Raw genomic sequence first — 12594 nt, 5'->3', positions numbered from 1 at the left:
AAATATTAATCATTGTTTCTATATTTCTAGTATGAAATCTAGGATGTGATAAGAAAATTATTCTATCCAATTGACCAAGAATAACCCCCCTTTTATGATTTAAAGGATGATTAGAATTGAAGTTCAGATATCGTCCAGAATTACTGAGGATGGTCTAATTGAGACCGAAACGCGCGTCTATATGTATTTTTAATTATTAAATATATATTTATTCGCGACTAATATCTTGCGTTCGTAGTTGTATGCCTTTTATCTAATTAAAGAAGAACAATCTCCAATGACTTGGCGACGCCACCCAAGGTCAAACGGATGTGATCAGTAAATAGATCTTTTTGAATCCTACAACTTTTGCCTGAAACACTTTTCTGTAATACTTATACTTTCCATGATATTCAGGTGTCCCGGCACTTTCTGAACACCTTGTATAATGATATATATGTGCGTATATGTGCATATGCGGGCATACATACATGTACATATATGTTTCTGAATCTTTTCTTACCGGTATGAATGCCGATACGTAATTTGAGAGTTTCTTGAGGTCGATGAGCTATCGTATGATGCTTAACAGCATTAAGTAATTCCAGCGACATTGATGCTATCTGTCCAGCATGTTGATCTCCATTTCTTATTGGAAGACCGGAAACCTGAATAAAGTATTGAATATTGGGAAATCATTTTTTTCGTAATTAATTAGATAAAAATGCTACACTGTTAAAAATATTATTAATTTATGTAGTTGAAGTTTAGAGCGATCCTGGAGCGAAAATTAAAGGTAACCACACACTGAAATAACAGACAATCCAAGATCACGCATATATACATGTGTTCAAAAATTTCCAATGTATGTCCAGTTTCAAACGAAGATCGTCCGCGAAGGAAACCGATTGACTAAAAAATCCTGCGAGTCCTCTCGTACTTGCGATCAAAAATTTTCTTATTCGTCCCCGCGTCCTGTGGAAAATCTAAAAGAATGAGAGCGATGTCTGATATCACTGACGATAAAAAAAAATAATTCGAAGAGATAACGGTCCCGGAAGCCCTTCAAATAATGGCAAACGCCCGCGCGATCGCCCGTACTTGTGCTCGAAAATTTTCTACACTTGTCTCAGAGTCCGGAACCAAAATGTAAAAGTTTTTGTGTAATGTCTGAGACTACAGACGAATAAAAAAAAATAATTGATTCAGATCGTGTACCCGGAAGGCCTCCGAATAATGGCAAACGCCCGCGCGATCGCCCGTACTTGCGCTTGAAAATTTCCTACGCTTGTCTCAGAGTCTGGAACCAAAATGTAAAAGTTCTTGTGTAATGTCTGAGACTACAGACGAATAAAAAAAAAATAATTGATTCAGAATTTATACTTGAAGAATTATTAGAGGTAAGATCCATACGATATACGATATACGAGGTAAGATCCATACGATAATTGATTTAGAATTTATACTTGAAGAATTATTAGAGGTAAGATACGATATGATAATGAAAATATTTGCGAACATTGGTATCTTTAAAGTTTTTTTTAGACTATGTATGAGAAATACGTTCAAACTGTGAAATTTATTTCACTCAACATATTACCAGGAATAAATTTCATGAGGCAATCTTTGCTCGAGATTTATCTGCTTGACCATAATACTTCGTATAGTCATGCCTTTTTACATATCAGGCAATTAGCGATTGATTTAAGAAATGCTGTAACATTAACGAACAAGGTAATTGTTAGCAATTAAATAGCAATTATGTACTTTTTATAAAATTTATTAATAACGTTATAGATTTTTCTGAAAATAATCTAAGATTATTTTCAGAAAAATCTTCAGGCTGTATATAAATTTCTTGCGCTTTTGGACAGAATTAATAACCAAGTCAAAGGATAAATCAATGTTACGATCGCTGTTACATCCCTTTTCAGAGGTACTAAATATTTTAAATAAAATTTAAGCAATGAAAGTAATGTAATAATTCAGTAGAAAAACGTTCATACCTATTTTGCCATTTCTTCTCGAGGTATTGTTTCCATATTTTTAACGATAATTGTAATCGTAGAGTATATTATTACCTCGTAACAAATTTTTCTTTTTAGATACTGGAATCTTATGATTTTAATAAAAGGCATAAAACAGTTGTGATGAAGATGAAACCTATATTCTTTGTTTGCATTTTGAAAGTATCGAAATCACAATTTGTAGAAAATGGCTTCAAAGATAGTATTATTGAAACTATTTATCATCTTATACTGGAGCATGTGGCGAGTGAAAGTCATAAAATATATTTTCCTTTTCAAGAACTTTTACATTTTGGTTCCGGACTCTGAGACAAGCGTAGGAAATTTTCGAGCGTAGGTACGGGCGATCGCGCGGGCGGTTGCCATTATTTGAAGGGCTTCCGGGACCGTTATCTCTTCGAATTATTTTTTTTATCGTCAGTGATATCAGACATCGCTCTCGTTCTTTTAGATTTTCCACAGGACGCGGGGACGAATAAGAAAATTTTTGATCGCAAGTACGAGAGGACTCGCAGGATTTTTTAGTCAATCGGTTTCCTTCACGGACCGCGATCTTCGTTTGAAACTGAACATACATTGGAAATTTTTGGACACATGTATATATGCGTGATCTTGGATTGTCGGTTATTTCAGTGTGTAGTTACCTTTAATTTTTGCTCCAGGATCGCTCCAAACTTCAACCACATATTAATTTCATGATATTATATTAAATTTAATGTATTTGCAATTGAAAAATATATTTTGCAACTGAAAAATATATGCATGTACATGAAATTTAATGTACTTTTCATAAAATTTTATTAAATTTAATGTATTTTCCATAAAATTTTATGTGGATTTGCATAAAATTTAATGCACACATTCATTACATTTAAGACCACTGTATAACTTAGTTTTCCATTAAACCATTTCAATTATACATAACCACAAGCTCCCGTTACATATTTAAATTTATTACGAAATTTTTAACAGTATACTTACGACCATATAGGCATCTCCAATCGTTTCTACTTTGTACACTTCGTATCCTTTGATTATACGGTCGAACAATGTATACAGATCATTTAAGAAATTTACCACCTGTTGTCACAATTATCAATTACATAAATAATATTTTTGTTTTACTAATTATAAACCAATAAATGTGTGTGTGTGTATGTATATGTGAAAATATATACCTGAAATGGTGTACTTTCAGCTGACATTGCAGTAAAACCAACGATATCACTGAAGTATATAGTAACCGAATCAAAAGCTTCCGGTTCTACCCCAATACCGTTTGTCAAACAATTCGCGACAGGCCTAAAATGAAACAATACTTTGTAAATATACATGTATTTATCATTCAGATCAATTTTTTAGCCATATTTATTATTTTTTACTGATAAGCATGTCAGTTTGCGAAAATTTACTTAGGTAACATTCTATGAAGAAGATCTTCAGTTTTCTTTTTTTCTTCCAAGAGAAGTCCCGTACGCTGGGTGACTAGATCTTCGAGGTTGCTCGCATACTTCTCCATCATATTCATCATTTGATCCATTATATTTCGATGCCATCCTGCTTTCATTCTCTTCAATCTAGTCCTTATCATTTTGAAGTCTGGCCTAAGTTCTGGATTTTCCGCCCAACAGTCCATAATAGTGATAACGACATAATCGGCACAATTTGCTTTCGACTCGGAGAGTACATTTAAATTGGGTCTAAATGGTGGTTCACCATCTTCCGGAAATCTTTTTACTCGGTCTATGATTTCTGTCATAATTAATAATAAATTATTAATAATCACATAAATTTTTTTTGTAATTTGAGTCGAATATTGATTAATCGTTATGTTTATATTACGTTATATTTATATCCTCGTTACACACATTACCACTTATAATTACCTTTGGGTTCCAGATTTATATTTCCATACGGTCCTTTGCGTCCAAGAATTTCATATAGAATAATGGCGAAAGAATAAATATCTCCTGCCTGAGTGCCTTTAATCGGAGCATGTGAGTTTCTTAACAGCTCGGGGGCTTTCCAAAATAAGTCTACAACGGGATAAATAGTAATCAAACATTATCAAATAATAATTTGATTCATATAATAATTAAAATAACGCGAAACATACAACTTGATAAAAATATAGAATAAATATCCGCATACTTCGATAATACTGATGTTCACCGATGCTGTCAGATTCAGCGCAATGACGCATATTATGAAGACCGAAATCGGAGACTTGGAGTACCCAACGTGAAGTTACAACACAATTGGAAGACTTTAAGTTCCCATGACATACTAACAACGAAGACTCGTGAATATATGACATGCCCTGTTTAATAAAATTGCATTAAAATTTTATGATGTGTAGTGTAAATTTCAAAGATACTTACCTTAATAAGATCGTGGATGAGGGAAGCAATGAACATATCATCTAATTTAATATCTTCGTTTTCAACTATGTCCTATAAAACATACGACATATATTTTCTTTCTCATTCTTTCTTATTATCTTATTATCTAAACTTTTAAAATTGATTTACGCTATGTACGTAACTTTTATTTATGTACAACATACATATGGTAGAGAGCGCCAATGATCGGTCAAAGATAGATGTTATGAACAAGAAAAATGCTAAGTAAATACTGTCCAGCTTCTGTCCAGTAAAAATTCTGAAAATACTAGGCAGTATTTCATGAGCCAGTTTTTGGTCAGGATCTAAACAAGAAAAATGATAAGTAAATGCTGTCCAGTTTCTGTCCAGTAAAAATTTTGAAAATACTAGGCAGTATTTCATGAGCAATTTTTGGTCAGAAACTAGGTAAGAAAAATAATAAGTAAATGCTGTCCAGCTTCTGTTCAGCAAAAATTCTGAAAATATTAGGCAGTATTTCATGAGCAGTTTTTAGTCACAAACTAGGTAAGAATCAACTGTAAGTATAAACTAAATTATATATGTATATTAGAAATTAAAAATAAAAAAATATTATTGTTTACTGTTTATAAGGAGAAAGTGATTAACATTTGTTGATTATGTATGTTCCTTCTGCTTTTTTTCTTATCACTAATAAATTTAATTAATGTATAACTTTTTATTTTAGAAATTCCGTTTTATTAATATTTACTGAAAATTATTCACAATTATGACTAATAGTCGAAGTATCGAGTTTTTCTGTTACTATAGTAACGAAATAAATATACTATAGTAATAGAAAAACTCGATTCTTTGACTGTCAGTCATAATTAAAACGCAAAACGTGAAATTGTAAATATTTAAACAATTTAAGTAAAATGGATGTACGTTTATCAGCAGCAAGAGAACGAAAAAGAAAATATAAATATATAAAAGCAGCTGTTAAGAAAGATATGCATAACTTATATAAGTATTACATGTAAATATTTCCTAATATCTCGTAATATCTAATTTTTAATTTGTATATAACACATCAAATTCGTAAAGAGTTTAATATATTACTTTAATTTAATTATATTAATTTAATTATTATTATATTTCTATAAAACTGCTTGGGAATTGATTAAGAACTAGTTAAGAATAGGTTAAACCTATTTAGAATTTTCTCAGAAAATTAGTTAGAATTAGTCATAAATTGATTAGAAAGCGACTAAAAATTTATTATAAAACTAGTTAAAAACTGATCAGAAACTAGCCATAAACTACTTTGAAAATGGTTATCTCAACTGCTTAAAAACTATTCATAAAATAAACAAATTAAGAAACTAGATAGAAATTCTTTAAAAAATAATCAAAAAGTGGTCAGATACCAGTCAAAATCTTGTTAGAAATTGACAGTTTTACTGTCCAGTTATTGGCAAAGCAAGCGTTGCCCAAACTTATCAGTTTCTGGCCAGTCAAACTAGCCAGAAACTAGCTAGTAACTAGAATTCCTGGCCAATTTCTGACTAATTTTTGGTTTGTTTTCTACTTGGGATGTTTCGACTCATCATATTTATATTATTAGCGTCTCAGATCGATTATGGTTAATGTCCGAATGTTTCGGCGCACTGTCACATCTGGGACAATTAAATTTAAATTAAGAATATATATTGTATTTATAACATCTAACTTTGATCGATCATTGACGCTCTCTACCATACGTATGTTGTACATTTACACGGTCGGATCTTATTTCTTATTTTATTTATGTACATGATAATATATTGAATATTCTTGTATATGTATATAATATATGAATACTATATTATCTGAAGACACGGTAGTGTCTTGGCGCTAATAACTAATAACAGGATGTCATCATGATTACAGTATGACGTACATAAAGACTTCCTTTGGCACAATAGTCGGTAATTAACAATATCCTCATCGGCTCCACGCACGCTCCGATGAAAGAGTTGAGATTACCATGTCTAATTTCACGGAGAATGCGCATCTCCTTCATAACGTCCCGTGAAATGTCTTTTTTCTTTGAGAATTTTAACTCCTTTATCCGTACCATTACACCATGGTAATGTCCAGTTTGCGCAAACACTTGGCCGCCACATCTCGACTCATAGGACATTGCACTAACTAAACTTAACTGTAATTGAAAGACGTTGATTTTTTACATCATGTATCAAGAGGTCAACACACGAACAAGCACTTTGTCATCCATCTCAATTGCGATAATACTCGCGCTATTTACCTTACTAGGGGAGGACATCATGTTATCAAGATGGGGATAACCATGTATTTCATTTGGATCAATCTTCCAAAGCAATCCTTCTATCTCCTGTTCTATTTTCCACCTTCGATATATGCTCACAGTAACTACTGTGGCGCAAAATAATAAAATAGCTAATGCTGCAGCGACAATGATACTGCGAAGATGTGTGTCATCTTTTGGACAATGTTCATTGAGAAAACCACACCCAGGTTCTGCTTCAGGTTTATTTTTACCGGGCCAATCTATAGCGCCTGGCCAAGATTTATACACCTATATTATGTAAATATGTTATATTTACTCAACATCATCACAGTGCTTTCAATTTTTATAATTCAATGATTTAAATGTGGAATGATCGTCTTTTCTATTTTTGAACTATCGTAAAAATTTTTCAACGTTATAAATAACTCACTCACTAGAGTTTCACCCTGCTGGAATTGACCTACAGGCAACATCTGATAATCACAAGAGAAGTTATCAGTATGGAATGGTTCTTTTTTCAAAGCAAGCACTGAAAAGTTTCCCTCCGAGTCTCCAAATTTATCTAAATTTATTTTTGCCCCACTCACACCTAACAAACAAAAAAGATAAATTTTAACAAAGATATCTTTAGACGATCTTCAATGTTTAAAAACAAGGAAGAGTTCCACTTAAGAATTATATCAATTCATCTTCGATCTAATTGCTCTCCTCTCGTATTATAGGTATGTCGAGCGTTAAATCATGCGAACCACTTGAGATTAATTCTATCGATATAGATTATATCTATTTGATATTATTATAGTTACTTACTGTAATATGTATGTCTTTTGATAATTGTCTCGACTATAAGAGTGCCATTTTTGGCCAGATTCTCGATAGAATGATCCGGATGAGCTCGTATTAATTGGTCTAAAGCTTCCGCGTATAGCTTGACAGAATCGTAAAGATATGCCGCGTAAATGGATACATACTGAAACGGAGATTAAGCATATAATAAAAATGACGTGGTACGAACATTTACGATTAATCTACTATCTAAAAATACCTTTTCAAACTTTTTGAGAAGTTCAGGAACATGGAAATTGAAGGGATCTATGGTACTGTAGTATCGGACCTTCTTGGTAAATTCTTCATAATTGCTCGTCGGCGGTGTCGACACTACAACCATCAGTGAACGTGCTCTCTTCAGAAAATCCTTCGGCTCGAGACAATTTTTCAAATTATTGTAGTGATCGGGTTCTGTATCAATAATAACAAGTTGTTACTGTTGTGAAATCGAGACATAACTGTTATGCAAGACTTTTAGATAATAAATCTTAAAGTTTAAAATTAAAAAATGTGTATGCATACACAATAATTTAGCTTTGAATTTACTAAGAGATTAATTTTGTAATATTATATTTGTACGTTATAAATAGCATAAGATTCTGATGATTACGCAATCGACTTATCGATACAACTGTTCACCGACATAAACGTTTGATAAGCTTCCCTAGATTCACTTACTCCACAAATACTTCTGTGCTTCACGTTGAGAATATGTCATCATGTCCACGTATATTACCATATATTCTCCGTTATCCAGCAGTCTTTGGCCTTGCATTGAATTCATCATATCTATCAGTGACATTGGCGTTCCCAGGAAAATGTAAACTGAAGCAATAATCGTAAATATTTTGTATTGAATGGAACAAAGAATATTATGGTAATTGTTATGTAACTGTTATATAAACAAAAATGTTTCTTCTTCAATATATTACGCATGTGTACAAAATAACTTTATAATCATATATATATGTATATTTGTTAATATATATATTATGTATATTACATATAATATATATATTTTATATACATATATAAAATATGTAATATCAATTGAAAATATTACATCACCCTTTGAGAAACATAAAATAGAAAATATAAGTAAATCATTAAGTTCTTCACTTTCTTTCAAGTTATTTATGTGCATAAAATGATCCAACTTAAAAAAATTCATATTATCTATTATTCGGCTTAAAAAATTACTTAATATACAGTTATTACAACGCTTATTTTAATACAATTTGAAATGTGTCATATTATCAATATTTTAAAAAATAGTAACGTTAATTATAAATATTTTTTATCTATAAACGTCAACAATATATGTTACGCAAATGTATTATTCATCTCACTTCTCTACAATCATGTTTGTATCAATAGTAATCAAATATCATCGACAACTTAAAAAAACTGCTATTAACAGAATAGTCATCTGAGGTGTTTTTATATCCCAGCGGCAAAAAATGTGAATTGTTTATTTTTTACGAATCTTTAAATATGCAATTCCATCGAAAACTCGCAATAAAAAAGCGTTGTATCTTTATTTTTTAGAAACACTGTCATGATAAGCTACGTAACGTGCTTATACATGTATTTCATTTAATATTTGTTTGGGTTCTACTTATTTTCCTAAAAAAATTATATATTCTCAAATAATAAATTGAAAAACAATTGATGATATACTTGAGCGTGTTAAGAACGCCATATGCAATATTGAAAGCAAATAAAAGCTACTAATATTTGAGATTTCATTGCTAATTTTAATTTTAAATTTTAACAATATCAAAGCATAAAATAAGAGTATTAAAACAGTAATAAAATTTGATAAAATGTATGTCTTTCTTTATTTAAGTAAGATTTCCCTAACTGATTTCTATAACTGATGCAATATACTTTTTATAAATACTATAAATATAAAATCTATTATATATTTATAACACAATATATTTGAAAGGCATATACCACGAGTGCAAGATAACACACACACACACGGTAGCGATTTATTTAAATTTTATATTTGATACATAATAATAAAATTTAAATAAAGCGCTACCGTTATCTTGCGCACGTGGCATATGCCTTTCAAACATATTGTGTTGTTTTTATTGGAACCACGTTTACTTTGTGACTCGTCTATATATTTATATTATATTTTTTTTTTCAAGTTGAAAACGATTCTTGTTTATGTTCCTTAGCGAATGAATATATATTGTAGTCTATAGGTACACAAGTGGATTTGAATTTGAAATCGACGAAATCCAGATTCCAAGAGACGATCGCTGAATTGTTATAGACGAAATTCAAGAGACTTACATTTGATCGCAACTTTTCAATCTGCTGCGGTGGAAGGCGTCGTCTACAATACACGGAGTAAGAAGTAAGAGTAAGAAATTGACCAATCACAGTCGATTATTCTTCTCACATCGACTGTGATTGGTCAATTTCTTACTCTTACTTCTTACTCCGTGTATTGTAGACGACGCCGAAAGTTTCGACGATCGCGTCTCGCAATCCGGCGTAAAAATAAATAAAGAAATATGGACTTACTGCGGGTCATATTTTTCGTCTCCTGTATAAGTTGGAACCATACGCTGACTTGGCAACACGGTAGTCTCTCTTCGCAGCACGTGTGTCGATCCTCGACGGTTTTGTAATGGTTTACGGTGAGGTTGTTCTTAGCCGCCTGTTGCTGAAGTGAATGAGCGACCGTTGACCAGGCGCGTTCGGTTACAATAGAGAATTTGTTCCAACCATAGTGCAGTAGTAGGGCAATCACCGATTTAGTTACCTGTGTGTCCGGTGGCTCGGTCCTTACGAAGGTCTTCACTTTTGAAGCCTTGTAATCTGAACATTTCTGCAAGTAGAACGATCGTCGTGTACTCGCGCGACATTTTGACGTTTCGACGGATTTTTTCTGGCTTCGTTAGGGGCTCCGTACAATAAAAGAAACAGGGAACAGAGAACAGAGAATAAGAATTTCAATCTATCAGAAATCATGTATTGTGGAATACGCAGTGTGTATTCCACAATACATGATTTCTGATAGATTGAAATTCTTATTCTCTGTTCCCTGTTCCTTTTATTGTGCGAAGCCCCTTATTGCGATTCCACTCCGAAAGGTTATCTTTAATGATTTGTTTAGCTTTTCTTAAATGGCTCGGAGATATAAATCAATTCAAATTCGTTGGATCACAAACCATTTATTTAGCGACGCCGCAACACGTTTAATCAAATTCATTATATTCGCGATTATCACGTCTGCGTACGTCAATTTATAACAGTACATAAAGATCCCTATAAATATACATATATTTAGCATACAACTAAAATCTATACATCTTATTGCGTAAGATATTCAAATGCACATTTGGATCAATGGATTGTAAATTTATAGTAACGTTGTGTGTGTGAAACTCCTCTGTACAGGAGTGTATACACGAACTTTGAAAATTGAGAGAATAAATCATTACATGAGAGCGTAAGCTTTTCAGATTTCTCCTACGTAATCACTTCGTACATTTTTACTTTAAAGTACACTCCTAAACAAGAAAAAACAGAGAATCATGAAAAAAAATATAACTATTTTGATGACAGATAATCGATTGGATAATTTATGATATATAACTGCGTCGTTCATCGATTCCTGTAATTTCAGGGATTTGTACAAGGGCAATTGCAACGTGGGAAGAAACATGTGATGCAGTCCGCCCTTTTCTTTGAAAGTGAACGAGTGCACGTGGAACGCGTGCATGATTCGTACCTACGGCGCCCGGATTGCTCCGTTCTTCGTTGGCACAACGAAAACGAGCGTAGCCGCGAAGGGGAAAGAAAAAAAAGAGAAGAAAATAAAAGACAAAACGGACCGCCGCGAAGGAAAAGAAAAAGGAAGAGGAACGGAGCAGGAGGAGGGCATGGCCGAAATGAGACAAGAGGAAGAGAAAGAGAAGGAGAAAGAGACAGGGATGTACCGGCGAGTAACGCGGCAAAGTTAGCTGCATTACTCGAGTGCCATGGTGTGTGGTGCGGTTAAATATAAACCCGAAGGCGAAGGAGGGCAGATGTATAAAGAAAAGAGCAAAGGGAAAGAGAAGGAGGAGGAGGAGGAGAAGAAGTGGAATGAACGGGGCGAGTCTCTTCGCGCGCACTTACGTACCTAGAAAAGAGGTGCATGGGGCGGCTGAAATGTGACATGCGTTCTTCATTAACATATAAATTAAACGTGACAGTCGTGAGGGTCAGTTCTTCTTTAGCGACCACCGCCGAGCCGAGCCGCGCCACTCCTTTCATTTTTTTTTGCAGACCATCCTTCTTTATCCGTGGGAATCCGGGATGTATAATAATAATGCCTTTCAGCGGCATGATCGCGGCAAGTATAATGTAACACGTCCACTCATCGTCGATTTTTCATTAACAATCAGTTTCTGGTAGCCCTTGGCCTAACTTTAAATGACGCACAATATTATATGTGAGTCAAGAGCGCGAAAGAAAGAGAGAAATATCGCCGAAAGCAAATATTTCATGTCGTGACTAGTATTATCGATGGCAGTGGATTTTTATGTACCATTGCAGATATTTCTTTCTCATTAAATTTTATTTTTATATTTTATAATAAAAAAATAAATCATTGATTAATAAATCATTGATTGATAAATCATTGATTACATCTGAACGTCCAAAATACCCAAATAAATTGAGGATAGTGATTCTCGCTATTACTAGACACAATAAAATTTAGCGATTCATCAATACATCACAAATTGTAAGGCTCGTAAAATAATAAATAATTTCTAATATATGTATATCCGTATCATTTTAAGTATTTTTTGCATAAAATGGTACCGAGATTACGAAATAAGAGGTAAACTGTGAATCACGATTAGCAGATATCAAGAAATTGATAATTTTATTAATACATATTCCACATTTTAATTTTTCCCTCCGCATAACGAGTCTGCTACCATTTTCGCCTAGCTCTTTTTCTCGACATTGACGCATCGATAATTTCTAGACAGAGAAACACTTGTTTTTCAGTCAACTCTTGCGAGCGTGATATATCATAAAAAAATTAGCTTACGCAGACCCACGTGCTGCGATTATAAACTAGTGACGG

At 32.9% G+C, this 12594-nt stretch overlaps 1 protein-coding gene across 1 annotated transcript in view; it reads right to left on the bottom strand.

Annotated features, from left to right (window-relative positions):
- Nucleotides 1-12594, bottom strand: part of LOC108764458 (receptor-type guanylate cyclase Gyc76C) — an 88495-nt gene that overhangs the window by 3837 nt on the left and 72064 nt on the right. Inside the window, exons 3-16 of the mRNA XM_018512720.1 lie at nucleotides 10032-10338; nucleotides 8166-8312; nucleotides 7705-7898; nucleotides 7470-7629; nucleotides 7094-7248; nucleotides 6657-6947; nucleotides 6291-6551; nucleotides 4388-4459; nucleotides 4158-4326; nucleotides 3893-4042; nucleotides 3419-3758; nucleotides 3185-3308; nucleotides 2988-3086; nucleotides 503-647 (exon numbers count right to left, since the gene is read on the bottom strand). Of these exons, the coding sequence (XP_018368222.1) occupies nucleotides 503-647; nucleotides 2988-3086; nucleotides 3185-3308; nucleotides 3419-3758; nucleotides 3893-4042; nucleotides 4158-4326; nucleotides 4388-4459; nucleotides 6291-6551; nucleotides 6657-6947; nucleotides 7094-7248; nucleotides 7470-7629; nucleotides 7705-7898; nucleotides 8166-8312; nucleotides 10032-10338 (2614 nt within the window). The remainder of the gene's footprint in view (nucleotides 1-502; nucleotides 648-2987; nucleotides 3087-3184; nucleotides 3309-3418; nucleotides 3759-3892; nucleotides 4043-4157; nucleotides 4327-4387; nucleotides 4460-6290; nucleotides 6552-6656; nucleotides 6948-7093; nucleotides 7249-7469; nucleotides 7630-7704; nucleotides 7899-8165; nucleotides 8313-10031; nucleotides 10339-12594) is intronic.

Source organism: Trachymyrmex cornetzi, unplaced genomic scaffold, assembly GCF_001594075.2.
Source record: "Trachymyrmex cornetzi isolate Tcor2-1 unplaced genomic scaffold, Tcor1.1 scaffold424, whole genome shotgun sequence".
In the NCBI taxonomy this organism is placed as follows: Eukaryota; Metazoa; Arthropoda; class Insecta; order Hymenoptera; family Formicidae; genus Trachymyrmex; species Trachymyrmex cornetzi.
Note: the sequence above shows the minus strand (reverse complement) of the source record. Positions and strands in the feature narration are given on the sequence as shown.